At 44.3% G+C, this 25,736-nt stretch overlaps 1 protein-coding gene across 1 annotated transcript in view; it reads right to left on the bottom strand.

The window, feature by feature from the left end:
* Nucleotides 1-15,919: 15,919 nt before the first annotated feature.
* The window catches only part of LOC119406801 (uncharacterized), a 56,405-nt gene continuing 46,588 nt past the window's right edge, over nucleotides 15,920-25,736 (bottom strand). The window contains exons 11-12 of the mRNA XM_037673538.2: nucleotides 18,677-18,781; nucleotides 15,920-17,039 (exon numbers count right to left, since the gene is read on the bottom strand). Of these exons, the coding sequence (XP_037529466.1) occupies nucleotides 16,815-17,039; nucleotides 18,677-18,781 (330 nt within the window). The 3' untranslated portion in view covers nucleotides 15,920-16,814. The remainder of the gene's footprint in view (nucleotides 17,040-18,676; nucleotides 18,782-25,736) is intronic.

Here is a 25,736-nt window from a genome sequence, read left to right as displayed (position 1 = left end):
ATTGGTCCAGCAGTTAATGCATAAAAACATATCTGTGCTTTATATGCATTTTAAATAAACGGCATCAGAGTAGAGCCCAAACCAAAGCTTTCTCTCAATAGCTATGTCACTTTATTGTGACCCTAGATTTTGGATAGATTGTTAGGAAACACATGATTTTTGCTAACGATATCTGTGCCTCATGACTAATTAAAAATTAGTTCATTTTCACGCTGGGTACAATTCTAGAAGGCAGTGGCATTTCCTCCTCAAAGGTAGATGCACAAAGCCTATGGGCACATACACTATACAAACATCATGAGCCCAATGTACGGCAACCCCACCGTTGGAGAGCATGGCCAAGAACATAAGTGGGACCATTTCTTTGGTTGCGGAGGCAGTCAGCTGGCGTCCTGCCTTCTTATGTTGTACCCAACTATAGTCGAGTGCCTCAATGAGTGGTGGCTAGCAAGAGCATCGAGGTACTGCTCCTAGCTGTACTGCGCAGTACCTCTCTCGGAGGGAGATGGGTCGGCCAAGAGTGAGCCAAATATTTTAAGCCTCTGAGTGTGTGCTCGCCGAATGAATTAGCCAAATTTCTTGAGCTGCTCAATGAACGAGAACCAGCCCAAAAGCTTAGCAACATAAAAATTTGGGCCAGGTGGTGATGCATGATAAACCACAGTGCAACTACCGAGACAAGGACGAAAGGAAGAAGCACAAACAAGGCTGACCGGTGAGCATTGTATAAGCATGGCATAGATTGCACTCACAAAGAAAGAAATGGACGATGTTAACAGAGCGCGGGTCAATAATGGGTAGTGGCTTGGTTTCACTTTTTGGTTTCCTTTTTGTGTTCTATTTTCTTCTTTGGTGCAGCTCATATATGCTCATTTCTCAAGGAAATAAAGCACTTATAAGTCAGCACTGTCATCCCGTCCTCATCTCGGTAGTTGCTGTGGTTCATCTCAAGAGATCTGGGTCACAAAGACCTGACTTCAATTGAAAGTTGGCGCTCGTGCGTTATTCAGTGTTCTCATTCTACCCTGTGGCACCGTTTTCAAAATATGGCCATACACACTCACCCACTTGTCAATTCTATTTCTCTTGCTTTCCTTGTGGAGAAACAAAGTACCGTATTTACTCGAATCTAGGCCGGCCCCGATTCTAAGCCGACCCCCGAAATTCGCAAGGCCAGAAAAGAAACAAACCTATTTATTGTACTCTAATCTAAGCCGACCCCCCCTACTTTCGCACATCGTTATTTCGAAAAAAACATCGGCTTAGATTCGAGTAAATACGGTAGCTATGGAGTCCGTAGATGTTGACTTAGGTATTTACATACATTTCAAGCGCTCCCTCCTTGGCAATGCCTCCAAGGCTTCTGGTGTCTCTGTATGTCTACCGAGTCAAATGCATTTTCAGTATACGAAAGCCATATGAAGGGGTGTGTGGTTATTTGGAAGATTTTTCACTTACCCAATTGATCACATGGTTGTTACCTGTCGTAGGGTACACATTCCTGAAACTATACCTTGCTCTCTAGGTTGGTTATAGTCGTGTTTCTCTTATCCTATTGGAAATTACATCATGAATATTTCATGTAATACTCAAAGTAAGCTGACTGGTCTATAATCCGTCATGTCTTTTACGTCTCCTTGTGTATTAATATAATGTTGGTGCTTTCTGAACTTAGTTCCACATTTGAGGACTTGAGACATTGTGTGTAGAGTGTCACCAGTTTTATAAGTATAAAACTCCCTCCATCTTTGATCACATACAGTTACGCTGTCTTCTCCAGCCACTTTTCTAAAGGGCATATTCCATGTGGCCTTTCTAACATCAGCGGTAACTTCAGTGTCCTGTTCAACTGATTTCACTCGAGGATGGATGACTTATCTGCAAACTGTAAAGTCCAGAACAAAAGTCTTCTGGCATCTTTATTATATAATTGAAATTGCTAATACTATTGCCCTGCTTACATTAATTACTCGGACAAAGATTAAAAAAAAAAAACATGCACTCTAGGAAAGTTCTACCTGTTGTATATTAGTGGTAGTCATGTGTACATACAACCTGTATTTTTTTTATTACTCGGCACTAATTAATTAACTTTAATTAGCTAACTTTTTTATTCTTGCTCGAATAGTAAAAATATTTAAGGTGCAAGCCGCCTCAAATAACCCGAGAATCAAGCATTTATTTTGTGCTGAAGTCTGCCTGCTTGTTTTTTTTTTTTTTTCGAGAAAAAATGTGCTTGAAAAAGACACTTGGAAGCGCTCAAGTAGTGGCGCGCGAGCGAGCGTCTATTTCATATTTGGCGTTTTGCGCGCGCTTCTGTTTTTTCAGGGAAAAAACAACCAGGGAGATTTCAGCACAAAATAAACGCTTGATTCTGGGGTTATTTGAGGCGACCTACAACTTTACTGATTCGAGCCAGAATGAAAAGTTGGCTAATGAAAGTTAAGTAATTATTGCTTAGTAATGAAAAAAATACAGGTTGTATGTACACATAAGTACCACTAATATACAGGAGGTAGAACTTTGCGCGAACACGTGGTTTATATATATATATATATATATATATATATATATATATATATATATATATATATATATATATATATATAGTGAAAAACTTCGTACTACAATATAGGAAACAAAATAAATATATTCTTTCGTCCCTTGCTCACGCCGCTTTTTATCTACCGTACGAAGATAAGACGGGCATAGCCCGCCGCCTCGCCTGCCTCAGGCGTCTCTCGGTCTTTCCTCCCGCTTTTCTTTCCCTCCCTCGTTTTGTCACTGTTGCTTCCTTCGTTCGTTCTCGCTTTCTTTTTTCTATTTTTTTCTTTGTTTTTTGCTTTTTTTTAAAGTATCGTTTGACCCCCAAACTGGGTGGGCGGCCCTTGTGCAGCGGGTTCGGCCATGGCCGTTTCATTTCAATTACATCCTCCAAAGAACGCTGGGCCGCCAGCCGAAACTGTTAGGGTAAAATAAATATTTGTTTTGTTTCCTATATTGTAGTACGAAGTTTTTCACAATTTTTATTACGGTAGCCAGAAGAAGTTCTTTTTATCCATATATATATATATATATATATATATATATATATATATCTTTGTCCACGTTAGCTGGGACACCCGGTATAGTTTCCTTTTCGCTGTTTCGATGCTGCTGCCTTAATATCTGACATTAAAATTCCTTGTCACAGAGTGTCTTCTTGTGCATCAACTTTGATAGCTTGGCAAATTCTGTTTTATCTCTCGAGGTTGTCACTTTCATCTGTCGTTTTTTAGAGTGGTTTGGGTGAACTTATTCATGCCTGGTGCCAATTACCTCCAACATCAATTGCTGCTTCAAAAATCGCCCTATTTACGCTTTTGTTCCTACCCTATTGGCCTCGATATCGAATAAAGTGCTCATGTCGGCCTCAGGGGGGGTTACACCCCCCCCACCCCCCCCCCCCCCCCCGTCGGTGCGCCACTGCGCTGAACCCTCCACTGGCTCGCCGCAGCCGCATTTAGAATCCATAGAGTTTCTTACATGTGTAGGAAACTCTATGTTAGAATCACTGCGCGCGTTTGTTTATTCGGTCCCTTGAAGCATTAAATGAGAATCTGTCCCTTAAAAGCCGTCGTGACCAAAGCACGGTGTAAGAATATACTCAGGTGATGACACTCTTCCCCCAACGCATGGGAAACCGCAATCCGCGCGCGTCCAGATAATGTTCGGGTTCTTATCAGATGACTTGCAGAGGGCGCTACGAAAAGCGGGGCAGTCGTCTGCATAGCGACGCGCATGCTGCTGATAACGTGCATTTTTTGTGCCATTTTGCTGGATAATGTGCATCCGCCAAGCGCATGGCCAAGCGGCGTCGAAGGGCGGAATCGAGAGAGCAACAGGAGAGGGAACGGCGAGAGCGGTGGCGATGACGCAGCACCACCGTAATTCGGCTACTCGCGGGCGCTCTCCGCCTCAAGCCATTAGATGGCGCACCGCTCAACGGACCGACTTTCTTTTTTTAAGTCCTTAGCGGTTGATGCCCGCCCGTTACAAAGGGTGAGGCCATAAATCCAATCCAATCATCATCAAAGGACTGTGGGACGCCTCGCGTTGGGTGCTCACGGGAAGACGACAAATGAGGCTGGTCGCGGGATCGAATCCCGGCCGCGGCGGCTGCATTTTCGATGGAGGCGAAAATGCTTGAGGCCCGTGTGCTTAGATTTAGGTGCACGTTAAAGAACCCCAGGTGGTCGAAATTTCCGGAGCCCTCCACTACGGCGTCTCTCATAATCATATCGTGGTTTAGGGACGTTAAACCCCAGATATTATTATATTACAAATGAGGCTGTAAAGGGCGATATGGGATATGGGCAGGTTTTGAGGCGAGGGAGGCTCAGAGCAAAATAAGGTTCGAAGAAAGGCTAAGGAATATGAAGGAGAGTAGATGGGCAGAGAAGGTGTTCGGACACACAGTGGAGAAAAAGAACTAGGAGGCTCACTAGTAAATATACGGCTGGTAGTGCAAGCAGTATATGTCAACAAAGAGCGTTAAACGAAAAGTCAGAGAGGCGGAGAGGATTTACTGGATGGCAGCTATGGAGAAAAAACCGGCTTTGAGTAACTACCGAAAGGGCAAAAATGAAATAAGGAGGGAGGCATTTTACGACAATTCAATGGGAAGCGCTTTACTGTTTGAAGCGAGATCGGGTTGCCTTAGAACGGGTAGTTATAAAGCGAGATTCAGTAAAGAAGAAGAACAATGCACGTGCTGCGGGGAAGATCAGGAAACGGCGGAGCATGTTCTGATTGAATGTGGAGACATCCACCCAGGTGTACGTTTGGACACGAGCCTACATGACGCCTTGGGTTTTAGAGACAATGGAAAGCTGAACACACCCGCGATTGAAATAAGTAAGAGACGGTTAGAGTATTGGTGGCAGAAAACTAGAGAGAAAGGACAAAAATAAATAATGGGAAAAATAAAAGTAAGGACATTCTGCCGTAAAGGGCACAGAACGGAGCTGAAAACTTGTTTTTTTTTCTTCTGGAGTAAAATAGTTTAATTGAAGTAAAGACACTAGGCCAACGCTAAATAAAAAAAAAAGAGTAAAGGTTTTTTTTTTGTTTTTTTTCGAGCCTGGTGGCACACTTGTGACCGCCCCGTTATAAAGGGGACGCTCATAGCATCCATCCATTCCATCCATCCGACTAGAGCGGGAGCGACTAAAAAGCCACCAAAACATGCCCGCGTTGCCAGACCACTTTTTGGTGCTGTCCCTAGGAAATTCCAAGCGAGATGTACCTAGCCTAGTCCCGTTGCTCTACGTGCGTGCGAGACGTTGATCATGCGATTTAACCATGGAAATGCAGGTGGCTTGATTTAATGGACGCACGGATAAGGTGCATACTTGCTGCTTTCTTTGAGAAGGGCCACTTTTTGACTAAGGGGCACGCAGTTCGCAAGGCGGGGGAATGGGGGAATCAGTTTTGTTTCAGCTCAATGATACAGTGTATTAGGTTTCATTTTTGTGTTAACCTTGCTGGCGTATCAAGCGCATTAGTTTACGAAGCTGGTTCTTTTTGGACGACGAAGTTTGAGACATGATCGGAACTTGTTTTGTGGTTCCAGAAAAGCCAGCTTTTCCCAAAAGGTGCCTTAGAAAAACGTTTAGCTCCAATATATTCCGTGATATATAGTCACCGAATAATCAATATTATTGCTTGTTTTAAACAAATGCTTGCGGCGATCGAGCAACCACGCGAACGAGCGTCACGCCGAAGCCGGCCTCCCTACTTGGAGCACAGTATGTGTGTACTATGCGCAGCGATGCAGATTGCTTATTTTCTCATCAGATCAGTGGAGTTCCCGGTGCCTACCGAACACATAATGGTGATAGATCTAGGCCATCCTCAACCGCTATGTATGTCGCATATGCATGCATGGCTCCCATCGCATGCGTGCGGTATCAAGCTGATATATGAAACATCATTGTGAATAACTTTTTTTGCCTAGCTGTTCTTTATGAAATATTTTTTTTTCATTGCTGTGCTTTTCACATATCCTATCATCAGTGAAAAGGAGTAGCCGGTGCTATACAGAAGCACCAACATCTCCTAAATATCGTATAATAAAAAAAGTATTTGTTTACGCCAGGAAAATCAATGCTCCTCACCACATAATGCTTCGCTGAACCGACCAATGTGTTACGAATGCACGCTGTCGGCTAAGTGTATATACAGTAAAGCTCGCATGCATCGGAATCAAAGGACATCGCTAAATAGTTCGATATACTTGTAATTAAAATGCATAAAATGCCTGCCTAAAGCTTAAATATAGTTGGTACATGTCTTGATATATGCTGAGCATGTGCAGCTCAATGAAACGAAGGCAAGAGAAGACACATAAACGACATAGCCTAGTCTATGTCGTTTATGTGTCTTCTCATATATATATATATATATATATATATATATATATATATATATATATATATATATATATATATATATATATATTCATGCGTCTCGGATACTCTTTCCGGCAACTAATTGCAGCCACAGGTAGCAAGCTTCACAGCGTGGCATTTAGTTTTCGTCGCATTACACCCCTGTGTAGCGGTAAAACTTACAAAGCAATTCCTTCATTGTGGAGCGCAAAGAAATCTGTGCTGCGCACGCCGCCCATATTTTGACTCGTACCCTGCTTGTTTACGCCATGCTTGCACTGCCCCTTGGATTCAATGCACTATATATTTACATTATATATACGTGCTACAAGATGGCAGATTCACTATAGTCAGCTTTATGGCATTGCAGCTGTGTTATGCCAGAAAGCATGTACTGTGCATCGATGATTCGTTGTGCAGCGAAGCCCACCAGCAGGGAAATCGTAACTGCCACATACGTTACCTGATGAAAAAAAGGCGCCGACGCAGTCTCCAGTCACCGTACGAGTACCCAAACGTCTAATAAATGCGCAAGTACATAGCAAAGGTTTCTTCAATTCTTCTACCCGACAGGCAAACGAATTAGCAGCAACCCTCTACATTAGAGAACAGACCAAGCCACTTCTTGGAATAGCTTGGAATAGTGTCATGGAGAAACTTAATTATGCCAACAGAAATTATTACAAGATACCAATGAATCACGTGGCCTGAATTCAGCGTGATCGCATAGTGTCAACTTGCTGCACAATTGCGACGAGGCGCCGCTACGGATGTCTACTTCAAACGCCAGCTGCTACATTTCAGGTCAAATAATAAATGGGCTGATGATGGATTTCTTAGCGCTGCTGGTTGTCTCAAGAATCTGTATAAATTCAAGCGAATACTCGCGAGGTAACATAAAGCAGGGCATACACAGACATTTTAGCGCAACGTACGCTCTCGAGTGCCTCAAGTTTCACCTCACTTGACGACCGTCGGGCACATCGGATTCGAAGGGGATCGCGAAATAATTCGATATATCCATTATTACAAATGGAAAATACGCCTGTAAGCTTTAATATGACTGATGACTGATTCCTTTAAGTTGCTTCGAAGCCGTAAATGTATTATCAACCACTTTGCGGCAGCGAATCCTTCTCGGCCACGAAGGGCTAGAGCTTCACAGCGTGACGTTTAGTTTTCTTCGCATAACGCCACTGTGCAGCTGTGAAGCTTAACAAGGCAAATCCCTCATTCTGGAGCGCACTGAGTTATACCAGGCGCTTACATCGGAACACAACTGATACCTTGAAGCGTGAACTTGTTGGCTAGATGGTTCAACCTAACTTAAGGGAGCAGCGCGAAAGACAGGGACAGAAAAGGCACACATACACCCACACGTAGCGCAGTATGTGTGGGTATGTGTGCCTTTTCTGTCCCTGTCTTTCGCGCTTCATCCAAATTGACAGCAGAGTCAATGTCTCAGCAATCTCAGTCACTTCTAAGCGAACACTCGCGAGGTAACACAACAAAGCATGACACAGATAGACAAAATCTTTAAAGAAGACACGCCATCATGTGCCTCTAACAGTTTCAACTCGGCCTCTCGTCGCTCTCGTCTGCTCTCGCCAACTTGACTAGGGAATTTTTGGGTACACCACGGCGCTAGTTTTGCTCGGCAGCACAAGGTAGCCAACATGAAACATGCTTACACCGCTAACATTGGGCGATGTTTAGGTGGCTTTTTAGTCTCGTGCGACTAGAGCACGACCTCCTATGAGGAGGTCGTGGACTAGAGTCAGTGGAAAAATTTCAGAGTATCGCATCTGTTTTCCGCGCGCCGCCGCCGACGCGATTGGCTTACTCGCATCACGTGACCTTTCGCCGCCATATCCCTTCCAAGCGCTTTGGGTGCAGGCGCGTTCAATGCAAAGCGTGGCCAGACATTTAGGAGTACCACGGTCCCCAGAAGTACTTCGTCGCTTTTTTAAACGCGTCATGCAGACAGGGGCGTAAGCAGACATTTTTCTCGGGAGGGGGGGGGGGGGGCACCTCCTTGATCTGAAGTGATGGCCTGGCAGGCAAATGTGACCGAGTGTCATTTCGTGCTATGTATGCCACGGGAAAAAAAATTCGGGGAGGGGGGCACGGGCCCGCTGTGCCGCCCCCTGGCTACGCCACTGCATGCAGATGCCAGAAGAGAGTAGCTCACCATCAATCGAACGTTACTGATGAGCTACTCTGGGAATCTCGTTTGCCGTGTGGGAAAAATTAATGTCAAAGAGCGCCGTTCTACGTGGCTGCATATTTGGCCTGAACGAATTCGCCCCCCTCGAATAACACTCCTTCCTACAGTGAACTACACTAACTTTGCTGGAAAAGATCTTATGCGACAGGATACTTCACCTTTTCGGTTCGCTATGGTCAGCGATATTGAAAACTACATACCTTTCTATTTGCTCGGCTGTTTGTATCTCGATCTGTTGAACAGATTACGCATGCTATCCGAGTAATAAGCGTGTCACGCTCGAGGGCGAAATCGAAGATTTATTAAAATAATAACTGTTTACTGGTATACCTTGAAGGCAATTTTGGCATGATCATTTGGCATTGCACAAAACAGAAGCGTGGAAGTCTGTTGATCAACTTCGTATAAGGCAATGTTATCAAGCGTATTTTTAAATTTGTTGAAAAAAAAATGCTGCTAATGCTGCATTGCGCCTTGCGTACCCTTAAAATACTGCATAGTTGATGAGAAATGGTCACAGCAAAAAAAAAAAAAAAAAAAAAAAAAAAAAGCAGATCCCACGCATTGAGGGAGTCGATTTTATGCGAGCCCAGGTCTATACACATACTGTGTTGCTGTAGCATGCGCTTTAAAAATTCCGGGATGCGCTATTTCTGATCAAAAGAACATAAAGCACCGTGCCGAGGAAGTTTTGATAAGAGTGCATTATGAAAAATATGTGCAGCAGTGCAGAAACCGAACCCCAGCTGTTTACGCGCTGGCAACGCCAAAAAAAAGAACTGTTTGTCGGAACACAGCAAAATATTTGCGAATTCATTGCAACGTTGGGAATATTAAGGAGACAAGAAATAGGAAATGAAACAATTAAGTAGTGATGTCAATCATTTTTGATGGCCTATTTTCTACGTATCGGAAGATAAGAAGTACCTTCCCTACCGCACGCCGATACGCCCGTGCGTTCAGCTGCTGGCGTTCCGTATCAAGAAGTCGCGCACAATTTCCAATTACCGTACACACACAACTTCTATTACACATATCAACCAGCTGAACAGCAAGCACGGTGCGCAAGCAAGCTATGCGTCAGCGATCAATCGAAGGACGCAAGGTTGAATGTTCTCGATGTTGTTCGATAACGTTCACGAGTGCAGTGAACCTGAACACCGACTGCAAAGCTAGCGCAGTCAGGATTCACCAAATGTCGAAGTAAATGGCATTTCGCACGATGTCACTGCGCTATATAATGCAACCATGTTTACAGCTCCGGACCTAGCGAACACGTCCGGGCGTGACACGAAAAGAGACCGATGAAGCCATGAAGAGAGTTCGGGAGCACATAACATTCGCCGTACGTTTCATTAGTTAAGCCGCTAACCGCGCAGCCGATCCATACCTGCAGTGACTCGAAATCACTTCTAATATGCTCTTGAAGAAACACACACACATAATGCCGTTCTGCCGAGCGTAACACGGCACTGAGGCTAAAAGATCGGTCACTTCTCAACACGTACGCTAGCAACGCACCGGACGGTCTGGAAGGGACATGGCCGCCGCCACCCCCCGCGTGCAGCCTACCTTTGCGGTACCACGGCCGGTCTAGAGGCGCGCGAGCGCGCCTCCAGACCGGCCGTGGCGGTACTCTGATTTAGCGCAGCGCGCAGCAGCGCTCGCTTCTCGTGACGTCTGACTGGGAGGTATCGCGCGTCGCAGCCATTCAGCGTTGCGGATGCGCCGGCTCCGCGAAAAAGAGGGTGAAGAAAGAGGTTGACGCTTAAAATGTACTGATGGGCTAGTTGGTGAGCCATGATTCTCGAATCAACATCGCATTAGTGGGGCCAAGCCTGAAGGAAGAGCGGAGTTGGGCGGCCTTTCTTTTTCTTTCTCTCTGTTTCTTGTATCTTTCTTAGTTTTTTTTCTATTTCTTTCTCACTAGCCCTATTTCTTTCTCTTAAATTTTTCTCTATTTATCACTTCGTCTATCTATATATCGCTTGCCCTCTGTTTCTTTTGTCTTTATTCCCTTTCTCTCTGTTTCTCTTTTCCCTTCTTTCTATCGCTTTCTCCTTTCCCGTGTTCGTTTTCTTTTGAAACTCGCATTTGCTGTACCCATCTGAAGCGATTTGCACTACAAAGCACAATTAGTTATTGATAGCTTAAACAGCTTCACTGTTAAGAGAATGAAGAGGGCGCGTGTCGGTTCATGATGACGAGCGTGTGTGTGTGTGTGCGCGCGTTTTGTTTTTTTTTTTTTACGACGGAGCATATTAAACAGCTTCGCTGTTAAAATGTGATGAGCACGTGGCTTTCGTTTAGAGAGAGAGAGAAAAAACTTTATTTGTGCAAGAATAAGATGTTTTCCTCGTAGAGGCCTCCCAAGCTCGCACCCTGCACGCGCTGTTCTCTGCTCGCCGTGCACGTGCAGCTTCACGTGTCGCTTCCTCTGAAGGTTTAGAAAGATCCCAGAGATGGAAAAAACGTTTTCACGGTGGGAATCTCACCAGAGGAGGACGGTTGATCGACCACCTTTTCGGGACCGAGCAGGCCGTCAAGGGCGATGCTGTTTGTGCGAGCGCTACGTGCGTGCCGATGCTGAACGGCCACATTTCTTTGACGTGAATAGGGAGGTGACTGCGCGAGTTCTGTAATTATATTACCGGTAAAACGCACATTCGTTGCGGCAGTCGTGTCTACTCGGATCTCGAGCTGTCAGCAAACACCCAGCACGCTTTCGCGTGCGTTTTCTATTGATAACTTTTCGATCGCATGGATGCCAAGTTTGCCGGCCGGCTTTAAATTTATTATGAGCTCAGTGTGAAGAGCATAAATTTACATCTGTCCTGTTGAGTCACTGGCTGCATCGCAATGCGCAGTGTTCAGTTTCGTGGGAGTTTCACTTTTGCCGAGGTTTGCATCGAATGATAACAACGTCGGATCGCAAGTTTAATGTCACCTTGGATTTTTTTAGAGCTCCCTTTGACAGCATAATGATACGCTCAAAAAAAAATCATGCCCACTTCGACCATGCATGTTTCTTGCAGAGGCGTGTTTCATTTCGAATAATATCGACGCCTGAGCACGCACCGTGTTCGCTTATTCTAACGTCGCTTTGGTTGTTTCGACAGCTCGCTTGGTCAGCATCATACTATACAGGGGCGTAGCCAGGAAGGGGGGGGGGGGTTGGGGGGGGGGCTCAAACCCTCCCCGAAAGTTTTCAATTTTGCTTGCGTATATGTACACGCACACATACAAACGCACGCACGAACATAAAGTATGGTAGGACCCCCCCCCCCCCCCCCCAAAAAAAAAAAAATTTCTCGCTACGCCCCTGATACTATACAATACCCACTGGGATTACTCATGTTTATGATTATGCCGAGATTTGTGCCCAATGATAAGCGCATCTGAATTCGCGAAGCCATCGAAAATTTAATTGCCGCCTTGGTGGGGGACTTCGGATTAATTTCGGCCACCTGGGGTTATTTAACGTGTACGTAAATCTAAGTACGCCGTTGTTACTGCATTTCGCTCCCATCGAAATGCAGCTGCCGTATGCGTGAATCGAACCCATGACCACGATCTTAGCAGCGCTACACTTCAGCCTGCTAAGCAATCACGGCGTGTCGTATGCAAGGCCAATATAAACGCTCAGTGCAAACATGCAGCTTAATTCTGTTTACAGGGAGCCGCGACGGGAAATGTACCGCAATCAGCTCAATTAAACACTTAGTACTCACGGTACGTTATTTAAACTGTGGTGTAATAAGCCCACATGCTCCGCTGCTGTCACAGTACAAATGGTTGACTCGGAAAGCCAGCGCGCAATCTAGAAACGTACAGCGGCTGTCTATTTGTTGTAGCTTCGGTTCACAAACGCACTTCCCTTTCAAATGAGCACGATCATCGCGTTTCTCCCCGTTAATAGTTCGTAATACTGTGTACGACAAAAATTGCTTCAAGGTGACAAGACCGCGAAAGCATCGCGGCGAACTGCCATAATCCACTCTTGACGCCTCTGTTCCTCGCACTGCTTGCATTGGAAACGGTAGAACTTAACGGGCAGTTTTCGGCCCTTCGTCATTTTTAAACGTTTGTGACAGTTCACAATGCAGCAGGACTGCGTGCCTGCTTTCGAGTACGACGAAGGAACGGCACCCATAGCGTGAAAAATGCGAGATAAAAGCCCCGGGGAGCACGTTCTCCGCGCGCGCAATGGGAAAACCAAGCAACAGCGACCCGTCCGAGCTACCGGAGGTTTCCCTTCTCTCCGCTGGGGCGGTGGACGGCGCTGCGCAAACTTGAGCGTTAGGGTGCCTTGATGCGCGTTTTGTTGCGCGTTTTGTTTGGGAGCGCACACATCCAGGCACACTATTGAGCGTTGGAGGCCTGTAGTTCAGGGCGCGTTTTTTAAGGGCGCGCGCATCGAGGCATCCTACAAGGCCCCATTGGCTCGCGCCACTACACGTGCCTGCTGGATCAGCCGACGCTGCTCCTGTGGCTCTTAGCTGGTCAGCGCAGTCTTCTTCTTCTGTGGTTATTCAGGAAAGGAAAAAGGCACCTAATTTCTGTCTGCCTATAGGCGACACGGCGCAGTGCCTTGTAGGGGTGGGAGTAAGGAGGGAATAAAAGAATAGTAGGAAAATAGAGAGAAAAGTGATAGGAGCACATCCATCCAACGAAGAGAAAAGAGGACAGGAAAGATGGGGGAACGGTCACGGGAGTTCAGGGACGGGTCCGCGAAACACAGCTAGAGGCACGGTGCACAACATCGGCGAAGGAGTCCGTCACGGGGCGCCGGTCAGCGAGAGGTACGAGGAGTAATCCAGGACATCGCGGTCGGCACGTCCGTCTTGCTTGAAATCCAGCGAGCGAATCCAGGAGGAAAGTGAGTGAGGGCCGTAGCCCGGTGGGTGGAAATTGACCCTACGCGATTACGAGGCATCCCTCCCTTCTGGTCATTAGCGGTGTGCTGCCCTTCTCAACCATGCCGAAAAGAGAGAGACCCAGGAGTGTGCCGATTCGCCAGTGGACACTTGACATCACCATGTTACAGAAAAGGACAATTGCACAGCTATGTTCAGCTGTTGGTGCCTTTGTGCCATCATAAATAATAATTATTGCTTTCCTGTCGTAGATACAGGTGGCGAACGGTTTTTGAAATTATTTGCGATTATGTCTGCATTTATAGTGCCTACAATTACGAAGCTAAAGGCCTGAAACGTGTTTTGCCTGCCTATTTTCGGCGCCTAAAATGAGTTTTTTTAATGCTTAAAAATACGGTCTCTAGTCATCGTCATATTAAAGAACAAAATAAAAAGAATACATAATTCGCTGTGGAGGGCCCCTTTAATGTCTCATAATGGGGGCAGGGCCTCTGGATTCGTGCCACCCTTATTCGAAAGTGGCTGCCATGACTTGGATCAAACCTCCACAGCAGGTCTTGAGATAAGAAATCCCTGGGCAATGGTATGGAGCCTTCACAAGCTGACACTATAGAAGATATGCTCAGATGCACGTGGCCACTGTGAAATGATAAACAAGGTCTTTACATATCCAAAAATTCAGTTACTTTATACAGGTCACAGGTGACTGATGTATTTGCAATAAAAACAGTGCGACATAAGAAAATTTTTAATGAAAACACCCCTTAAATTACAAAACGCAACAAAATACCTAGTTCAATTTTCACACAGCACAGTGTTTTTTTGTTGGACCAAAAAGCCTGCATTAACTGTAGCAAAGCTGGCTCTCTGCAGCCGTTTACTATCTCAGGTGTAGTGCTTTAACAGAAAAAAAAAAAAAAAAAAAAAACATCAGTAGCAGAACTCTGCTACAAAGAGAAAGAGTCTGCTTATTGGTGAACCAAGTGAGGCAAATGTAACACCTTGCACTTCATTTTATTTGTTGCTGTAATAAAAAAAAGTATGAAGAGATATACCAGTGATATGCTCGGCTACCAGAGATAGTCCAAATATAGCAGTATGAAAAAGAACATATTCACAAGATGAAAATATGGTGTCTACTGAATTCATTAGAACCAATTGACTGTAGAAACCAACTCGGGTAAACTCGCACAACCAGAATACACCGGCCTTATTTTGCATAATGTAACTTACCATAACATGCACTGACGAAATAAACATTTTAAAAGGTACATAAGCACTGAAGCATGCCTAGCTGGCAGCACTAAGTTTCACTCACTCACACACACACACACATTTAGGATGAATCAATATACGGATGAGATAGATGACTACAATATCTGCATTAATTTGCAAAAACATAAGCCATTTCAGGCATGCCCAGCTGGGACACCCACATACACTTGTGATGTGTTAGTGAGCTGGGTACATTTGGGTGAATATACTCGAGTTTCATTACGCACAACTGAATAGCTTTGCAAAAGTAACAGCTACCACACAATAAGTTGTTCAATTAAAAATGTGCTTACCCAGTTGCATAAAAGATCAGTAGCACTGGCCCAGCACTTGACACCTTACTGTGCAGAAAACTGGAGTCACTTGCCTAAATCTTTTTGAATTGTTATGGCAAGTTTTACCTACAGGCAAAGTGCTTGAAGCAATTGGCCCCAGGTCAAAATAAGCAGCAGTCTGTTAGGAAGCCATAAACATCTCTAAAGTCAACTAAGGCAGGCATAACTGGTGACCAATAGCTAAAATGTCAAAAAAAAAAAGATTCAAAGCTCCAATAAGAAAAAAGACTAAGCAAGGCAAATTTCACCGAGCAGGTGTTAAGTCCTTCACAAAAGACAAGAAATGCACAAGGATTGGAAGCAGTACCACCAGAAATTGTGTTGAGTAATGCTTATAAAATTGTCTATTAGATCCTTACCTTGTTGCTAAAACTGCATGTTAGGATTCAATATTGTATTTGAAGCAGGACACAAAATGCAATTCACCTGACTATGTTAACCATGAACAGAAAATAAATATTTAGAAGTTTTATTTAGAAACAAACGAGGACAAAATAATTTGAAAGATGTTACACAACTTTCAAAGCAAGAGTAGTACTCTTTCACCCATGAAGAAAGCGAACAAAAATTTCAAGGTACATAAGACATACCAACAAAATGACATAAATCCATTGCATGCATTAGCAGTAATTAATGCTAAGAATTTATACACTGCACAAACAAACATCTCATTCCACAATTTTCCAAGCTTGAAACCAATGTCAAAATATATTGTGCCCACTTGACCCACGAAAACAAAAATGGTGAAACAGTGGAAAGATGATATCTTCACACATGATTATGGTGGTAAGAAACAAAACAATCTACACAAAATGCTTCTAAAGCCACACAATGAGATGTTTTGGAAAGCACTCTGAAAGATGTGAATACAGAGAGTAACAACTTTATAACAAAATAATACTGACACAAAACATTTGTCCGTTTTTTTTTTTTTGCTTATTCAGATTGCAACAAATGAATTCTGTAATGACATTTTGAGACCTTAATTCCTCACACATGCAACAAATTACCAGTTATACCACCGTCTCAATGTGGTTCATTGAAAACATAACTCAAATGAAGCGATGCGGCAGCAGTGTTGCCCAGATCGTCTGACAAGTAATGAAGATCTGGAGCTGTGGTCACACGATATCACCAAACAGTGGATCAGTACAGTAGTCAAGGGCACCACGATCATCTTGGCAAAGTGTTTGATGAGGTAATAGAGAACAGCAGACATAAAGGGTACCACTTGTTCCATAAGAATCTACACACAACCAGTGTAGAATAAAAGAGAAATGAATGTCTTGTCGCATGCCAAGCTTTCAGCGAAACGGCCACTATGTGGCTAACCACACCTGATCCATGAGGCTGCCTGATCTGCTCGCCAGCGGTTTCCAATACGATGCGAACACTGCTGTCAATTTTTGAGATGCAGAAAAAGGGGGGGAAGGAAGGGGGAGGTTGTAAATGCACCCTATGCCATAAAGCCAGACTGCTTTAGGTGTGTTCTTAACACGTTGCATCAAGATAAAGATGCTATAATTAATGTTTTACAGCCCATTCATAGAATTCATGGCAGCTACATCACACACACACAAAACGTACAAAATTTTTGTGTCAGTATCACTTAAGCACATATGTTCTACACAAGAAAAGTACAGTTAAAGACTGTGAAGCCTTTCAGAGTTCACAGGAGTGCAGCAATAATGTCATCTGCAATGCCACTGTCACGAAGTTCAGTATGCGCACGCTCAGAACGTTCTCGCTCTGCTTCAGGATCTAAAGGAGTGGAGCAGAACTCTTGTCTGTTTGCCTCGAATTCAGCCCTGGTATGAATCACAGCTCGCAGCAAGACTTCTTCGGCTTTGTCCATGTTAATGCCACGTGTGAGACTCAGAGCCTTCATTACTGCCTGCACCACAAATGTAAGAAAAACACCAACACTTCATAAGCATCAATGATAAACAATTCAGTGGACTGCTGCAAGGTACAAGCCTAAACTAGTTGCTTCATTGGGCAACAATTTTTTTTAATACGATAGCGTTAAAGAGCTCGTTTAGAAGAAATTCCAGTGTCAGTGACGTTGTCATTGGTTGTGACCAAAAAATTAAGATAGATGCAAATAAATACAGAATAAAAATCTTCGGCTCAAGGAAGGAAGGAAGGAAGGATCGATAGATACGCTCAGTTGCAGAAGTTCGCTAAGAAATGTTTTGCATTTAATAAAAGGCATATTTACTGCAGATTAAAGTTTTTTCGGCAAAGGCACTGGTGCAACAAGTTTTCAGGAGCCGAGCAATATTACTTGGAGCTGCTCGCAGTTACCAGCCGCACCGCTATCGGTTCTGTAAAAATATGTGGATGTTTTGTGATAAAGCCGGCGCCCATGTATGTGGCACTGTTCATGTTACCCATATATGTGGCACTGTTCATCTTACCATGATAAGCGATGGCTGGTATTGCATGGCCCTTGAGTATGTGTGCGATGATGCAAAACAAAACGTGGCCACCATGAACGGAGGGGCCGTAATTCAGGTGTCTTGCTTTCATGCGATTTCAGATCGCAGCTCTTTTGTTTCTGTGGCATGCAGCGGTTTTCGATGTTGCCTCTTCATAGGATTGAGTGGAGAACAAGTGATCTGATTTGGTGACCATGATAAAATCGGCATACCAACACCCAAAAAGCACGACACTTTGATGACAAGCCGCAGCGACAGCATGGGCCGCAATAGCTTCGTTCAACAGATAATACCACTTTGCGTCGGATCTGCGTTTCAGCTTTACGTGTGATGTACAGGCGCTGTGAAGAGCACTTTGCTGATGATGATGATGATGATGATGTTGGTGGTCTCGCCCTTTTTAACGGGTCGCCGTAGTTTAGTATCCAAAACCGGCGTGACCAAAAAAAAAAAAAAAAAAAAAAACACCCACACAAAAAGGGTGCCACTAACAAGCTGCCACTAAACACGTAGCGCTCCGCGCCGCCACCAGTACTCAAGGCGCCTCTTCGTCACCTCCACCACCTTCCGCAGCTCTCCGCCCTCTACACCGAAGCCAAGCGCGATGGGCAGCGCCGCTGTGGCGGCCGGCGGACGGATCTCGCAGCACTCGAGGACGCTGACGTGATATGGAATTGTGGTTGCCGGACCTAAAGGTCAAAATTTCTTTAAATGTGTAACTGAAATTTTTTTTTTTCGTGCTGTCATATTATTAGAACATTCTTGCAGCACTTTCTGTGTAAAAATTAATCCTTGACGACTATACTTTGCATAAAAGGTTAAATGTCAATTTAGCAATGTTTCTATATAACGAACTAAATATTAGCTGATTTTACAGATTTCGTTAAATCAAGGTTTAACTGTAACACATTTTACCACAGAATGCCACCTGGTTAAAAATTCTGGGCTCTAAGAAGCCTATGGTTCAGGCTTGAAAAGCATGGCAATGGGCCAGAGTGTATTGGATGCATGAATTATAATTTGAAAATGCTCATTTACTTGGGTAAAGCTATGAACCATTACAAGAAATATGACAGCCGTATACACTTACCTCTGGACACCACACCTCAATCACATAAGATGCAATGTCAAAAGTAGGGCCCAAGTCTGAATTCGCCTTCAGAAGCTCAAAGCAGAACTCGTAAATCTCTTCTTGCTGCAGAAAAATGAAAGTGACATCCAACAAATCAGATACTGATGCCATGTAGCCTCAGTTAAAATGAGCTTAAATTAAAAGTGGTTATCAACCGATGCTTAAGAATAGTGCCACATGTTAAAGGAGTGGCGACACAAAAATTCGAACACAATTTGACAGTTACATTGCACTGAGAAAATGTAAAGGTGCCATGTGAACAATATCAGTCTCAAATACAGCCTAAAAAGCATTTTAATTCAGTTTTGAAGTCTGTGACAGTGCTGAATCGGAAATTGACGCATAAAGTGATGAGGTCATCGTGCGGGGACACTTTGTAAACAACGTATTTCACGAGTTCTGGCTGGGTTACTAGAGACGTGTATGAGATGGACAGCACGGGTAGCAACACCTCATGATGCAGAGCCTAACCAGAGACCCACAAACATAATGTTGCAGTGACTTACCCGCTTACTGACTCCGAGTAAAGCACTGGCAGTAAGATAATTATCAAGTCACAGTATTCTCACTGTTTCTTTTTTCGACAAGAACAGTGACGAGACTGAGAAAAAAAAATTATATATATATTGTAGCTGGACAAAACGACACAAGATGTCGCTACTGGCTCCGCTGCACTGCTGCTGCTGCCATGAATGGCTCCAGCAACCGGGTATCTGCAAACATTAGGAAATCTACAGACCAACTAAAGCTCTCTACTGCCCGGATCATACTGCGTAGTGGACAGATACATAATTGCTTCGGCGCTCCGACTTATGTACGTGGGACTGGCAAGTTTTTTTTGCACCTGAATGAAGTTTTGCTTCACTGAATACATTGTGTTTTGACTTCCTTGCAGTTGTGGCTTAATTGAAGCTCGACTGCTTCAGCTTTTCTCGGGTGGTCGCCTATATCGAAATACCGCTTATAACGATTTTTTTCGCTGTCCCGCTGACTTCGTCAGTGGACACACAGCATTGTCCAGCAACAGCATTGCCCAGCATTGCCCTATCCAAGTACAAGTCCGTAAAGTGTACATCACGCCACTTACATATTACACACACACACACTGTTACAGAGCGCCACTGTTATGATTTCACTGCTTCCTTTGTAACTTCTCAACCTCCTACTTTACAAATGATCGGAGAGAAAATGTTTCAGCACGCCTAATGCTGTGGCTACTACGAAAATCGTCGCCTCAGTTGGACGACGACGCCAAGAACAAACTCGCAACCACCGGCGAAATTCACAAAGTGAACCGAGCCTTCCTGACTGATTTTACACTCTTCCCAACTCCATCAATCGCAGTTTGACGCATCGCAGTTTGACGCTGCGCATAGTCAAACTATGCAGTTTGACGATCGAGGAAACAAGCACTCACACTGCACAACACAGCAGATGAAACAGAAGCACTGACATTGCAAAAGGTGGCCGTGACATCACTGGTATTCACGGTCACCTGATAGCATTTGTTCACGAGTAGACAGAGTATGTCACAGGACCCCCGAGAGCATATAATTAAACATTCGTGTCGCGCTGGGGCAAATGAGTTTCATTGCCACTATTAACGAATCAGTAGCCACTGGTTAAAAGCAAAAAACAGAGGTTCACAAGTTTTCTGTCACCATTTAGTATTGTTTGGAGTGCAACTTATTTTCTGAAGAATCATACAGGTTGTCCCAACTATTGAGCACTAAGGTTTCAAAAGAGAGCAACTGTGTTACATGAAGAAAATCTAGTACGTATTATTCCCAGAATACTGGCATAGCTGCTAAATATATTTTAACTAATGAGATTGAATTAGTTAATTATAACGGATATAACTTGACAAGTACTCGCCTAATTATAAAAATGTTAATGAGGCATATGGAGGCATGTTTAGATGACATCTAACTGTGCAGGCTGATAAAGAAAGCCCACCAAATGTGAGAAACACTATTGGCATCTTCAGCGGAGCTGCACTGGCACAATAGCGGTGGAATGGAAGTTACGTCAAATACTGCCCGAGTTCCAGGCCCCGCTAAGGGCCAGATGAACGTGCGAACCACCAAACTTGAATTTGTAACAGCAGCGCCGTCTGCGAGAGGCACACAGCAGTCGATATTCGGCAGACGACAATTTGCCACAGCAGATTTGTACTGGTAATAATAGCGCAAATGACAGAAAACCAGACGATTAGAGATGCTTGCGAGACACTGTGTGTCCTGTGTAAGGAAGTCTGTTCTCCAGGCACTACCGCTGCGTGAGTTTTGCACAAACATGACGAAGGTTGCGGTAATTTTCACATTGCCTTCGCTGTCCGGCGAAATCCCGGCAGCAAAAGTAGCCTGGTGCAAGCATGACTGGACTATGCACAGCTCGCACCCGTTTTCCATCCAGTCCGGCCACGTTCTGAAGCAGCGGCAGCTGTAAATTACGCATGCACTGATGGGACATCGCCGCGGCGGCTGCCAGCACGCGCTGAATGGCGGGATTGCACGGCGCTCCACCGTTAATATCCATGATGGCACGATGGCATGCACTCGTGTAGTGGCTGGCCCAGCCGAACGTGCGGCACCACACGCGTGGTACCCAGACAAACGTATGGCACCGCACGCATGCGCAGAAAACGTCACCAGTGCCTCCAACCAAAGATGCCATATACAACTACACTCGTACCCACAAAAGAAACCAGTGGCCTCAAATAAACTTACTGCAAGCAATCGCTTTACCTTGTGACGACACAGTGCGCACAAACCGGCGCAGCCTCTGCCTCGTCGCTATCTAGGCCGGCGTGACATGGCTGCATGCTACACCACGCCTCAGATAAGGGACAGCGGCACCGCAGCGTCACCTGAGGCTTACGTCACCGACGGTGGCTATAAAACCAGGCTGCCAAGCTCGGAAAGGATGATTCCTTCACTACCCCACTGAGCGCAGCGTCGGTATGCTCACCCCGCTGCTGCTACTGCACTAATAAACAGTCGTTACGTTTCATGTTGGGATGCGTCCTTCTATCGACACGGCATCGCACAACCTGTTGTCTGCTGCGAGAGATAGTGTCCCGCAATTTGGCAAGTACGGAATGTGGGCCAAAGTGTTGCAATTTTACAAGGATCCTTCCCCTCAACTGTACGCAACTATCATCATCCCTATCTCTCGGTCGACTGTTCTCACTGAAATTGCGGCCACAGAATTGTTCTGACCACAGCCTAACCCTAAAACCAATGCTGGGAAGTAGCACACAGGGTGATAAATTTTTTTTTTCTGCATTCTTTCCGTGATAATGGCTACCTCACAGTTAGCCTGTCGGAGGGTGCTGCTTCCTGATGCACGCTGACATTGAGTCCCATGATATTTTTGTATTTTGCACGCTTTCTTTTTGAGCCAGAAAGAAATCAGCACACAATCAGTACACAGCTGAAAATGGAGCAGTCAGATTTCACTTAAACATGCCTACTACATCTCACTGACATTTCGATTATTAGGTGAGCACTTGTCGAGTAACAAAATAGATTATAACAAACTAATTAAACCGGACAAAAAAATTGGTAGCGGCTATTCCATTGTACTAGGTTTACTTCACGTAACGCCGGTTCCTCTTTTTCTTTAAATCTTGGAGCTCGATAGTAGTTGGGAAACTGTATACTATAAAGTATATAACTATGCATACACCTACATGATCCCTTTCAGGCGTGAATTATGATGGACTGTCTGAAAATGCGTAAAACTCATGCAATATAATTCCAAGGCACTCGATATTAGATCCCAAGAAAGAAAATGAGATATGTTGTTTTGTGCGAGTCTCAGCAATTAATCATAATTAGCATGTAATTAAATCTTTCTGCAATCAGCCATGTTTCATGTTTGCATAAAAAAAGCAAATATTAGGCTCAAAATGCATGCCAAATTTGTTTTTGGTTGTATTAGTTTCAAGCAAACAAAAATAATGCTCTTGATGTCGGTCCTGGAAAGTGACGTGTCGAATGATCGTCAAACGTGGTAGTGTTGCCAACTAAGTGATCCTCCGCAGTAACGCGCAGCACAATGAAGTTAAATGACTGTAATTTGTCCACTCGGGAAGCGTGTACAAATGTTCATACTGCGTTTCGAGCCATTTGAAGAAACATGCGGCTCCATAGTTGATGTGTACAATTGTACACACCGCTGCTGAAGGGGTTCTATATTCAAAATCAGTTTTTGACAATGATACATTTTACATGGTCCTTTTATATCCCCCCCATTTGCAAGTAAAAAAAAGCCAGCAAAAAAACATGCGCATAAACATGAAAAAAAAAATTGAGGAATTCTTAAGCATGTTGTCAAGGACCAAGTCACAATGTAGTTGTAAAGAAAAAAACAGCAGCTCCAGTGCTCATTATATGGCAGACATCGAAACAAGCATGTATCGATGAAAAACGATTGTTGTTCTGTCTTTGAAAGCCATAAGCTTTCAAAGCCATAAGCTTTCAAAGAAAGCAGATTGATATGTAATTGCTGGTTTTTTTCACAGATATGTGGACATTAGGTTGAAAGAACACTTGAATATCAGCAGATTTTTTTTCTTTTGCAAGAAGATAGTATCACAAGTAAATTCAAAGAATCGGGTGCATTAAACGTTCACAAATGAGCTTAACAGTGGTGGCTTTCTTTACAGGACCCTCGAACACTTTTAAAGACACAATTCATCAGTTGTGGGTTGCATAAATTAACTGTTGCAGAGACGAATGCAACAAGAATGGCAGTGACAGAAGCTATGCAGTCTCATGTTATTCAGGTGAGAAAAATCAATATAGAAACATGCCCTCAACTCAAATTTTACAGAGACTGCTGCCTCCATTTCTTTCACTCGCTGATCTAACCCTTCGATGCTAATAGTAAGAGCTCAAATTGGCTACATAGAGGAAGTTTGCGCAGGTTGTCTATTTCATGAAATGTGACGATAGCGCTGTTTACAAATGTGGTGCTGCGCCCAAACAAAAAGGGTGCGGCAACAATAATGCGCTGAGGTGAGGAACTTGCACCACTTGAACAACACTCACAAGTGTACAGTACAAACGAAACAAGGCAACAAGGTAGCTAACATACAGAAGAAGAGAAGCTTTTGCATAGATACACTACTAGTGTATGCACTTCTCTATAACATAGAGCATGCCCAAAGGTGAAACAGCAGCCAGCCCCTCAATTTTGTTGCAATTCTTAATCACAATTTTGTTGCAGTGCTATGGTTATCTGGACCAATCATGGAGATAAGAGTGGTGACGTCGCTTTCGCAGAAATGCTCCTGGAAAGCATCATTAGGGAAGACTGTGGTTGGCAGCAATACAATGATTTGCTTGCCTGGTTATACTATTCAACATTTTCATATCAGTGCTTTGAACTAGGCCAAAGCGGCCTCCACCATCAGTCTACGTAACCTGTAACAAAATAACAGTACGCCAAAAAAGTGATCAAAGGCACCTTTAAAGGGATAATAAAGGCAAATAACAAGTTATGTCAGAGTGAAAGCTCAATGTATGAAAACGTCTAAAATGGCAATATTACCAACAGCAGTGCCCTACTTACCGAGAAATTAAGCTAAATGTATCACATGACCTGCGCCACAAGTGGGACATTTGGAAATGATCCCGATGACGTGAGAGTGTCCGACTACAATTAATCACTATAGTCGGGTACAACTTTAGAAAAAAGCAGCATTTGCACCTCAAAGGCGGATGCACACGCGCTTCCACCAATGGGCGCGCGCTCTAGACTGACGTCACGAGCCGGACGGCCGGTGACTCCGCTCAAGGAGAAGATGGCCGCCCGCGCTTCGAACTCGGCCGAGTCGCGTCAGCGGGACTATTTCTTTGCCGCTGAGGCAATCGGCTGCCGCGCTTCGGTCATATGGGCGGGGCCTCTCCTTTTTTCTAAAGTTGTACCCGACTATAGTAATCAAACTAGCTGCAGTAAAAAAAAGAACCTTCCGTGCATCAAGAGACGTAATAAAATGCTGCTTGTTCGTTTTTGTTTGATTCATAGAAAAAAGAACCTCTTTGTTTGGTGTTGGCATGGGGAACGGCATGCGTGGTTCAAAAGTTTTGTTTTCGCCGAACTGCGCTTCGCCTGGCACCCGGCTTCGCTCACGCGGTCACGTCTCAGTGGTAGTTTCGGTATTCTGTACTGCCGCGTGTGCTTTGCACGATCGTGAAAGTCGCTCTGACCAGTGGCGTAAAACTCGTTCACGAGTGGGGGGGGGGGGGGTCTGGGTCGCTTACTCAGTCCGCCATATATATATATATATATATATATATATATATAGAGAGAGAGAGAGAGAAAGACATTTTCTCTGAAATTCACGTGATTTTTTATATTGATGGAGATGATTAGATTATTTGCTTTTCAAAACTGTTTGTTTTAAATCAAGGAAGAATGAGCACAGATTGTGCAGGCTCAGCCGCCCTAAACCGCGACAAAGCAGTGTTTAATAACATTTTGGAAATATTACTGTGAAGTTTAAAAAGTACAGCAACATTTAACCTGTTCTTGATCTGAGCATTCCATCTGCAAGCTTCATACCTCTGTCACACGGCCACCACCGAACTCCATTTCACACCGTTCGGCATTTAACTACCTGATGGAGCATTACGAGAATGGAGTTGTGGCCGTGCTACACGGCTCGGTGCAAGCTTTCGACGGTTGCCGCATGGGGCAGAAACAGCGCTGCTGCGCTCGTCGAAACGTCCAATTTTTTGCCTGTGCAGTCGCCTTTAAAGCAACAAAAACGTGTTTTTGTGTGTTGATGAAGTGCTCGGAATCGCCATTGCTGTCACAGTGCTTGTGCGTGCGCCTCACACATGCAGAAACAAATATCGCGCGACGCTTCACAGCGGCGGCTTGGCGAGGCGTTGGTGTGGAGAGTATACAAGCGCTGATGTCCAAAAAAATACAACTAAAACTTACACTACGGGGCGTGAAATGCTACGCAAAAAAGAGCATAGTTTTTAAAATTATAATTGAGCTC

This window comes from Rhipicephalus sanguineus, chromosome 1 (genome assembly GCF_013339695.2).
Source record: "Rhipicephalus sanguineus isolate Rsan-2018 chromosome 1, BIME_Rsan_1.4, whole genome shotgun sequence".
Classification (NCBI taxonomy): domain Eukaryota; kingdom Metazoa; phylum Arthropoda; class Arachnida; order Ixodida; family Ixodidae; genus Rhipicephalus; species Rhipicephalus sanguineus.
This window is presented reverse-complemented; position numbering and strand designations above follow the sequence as displayed.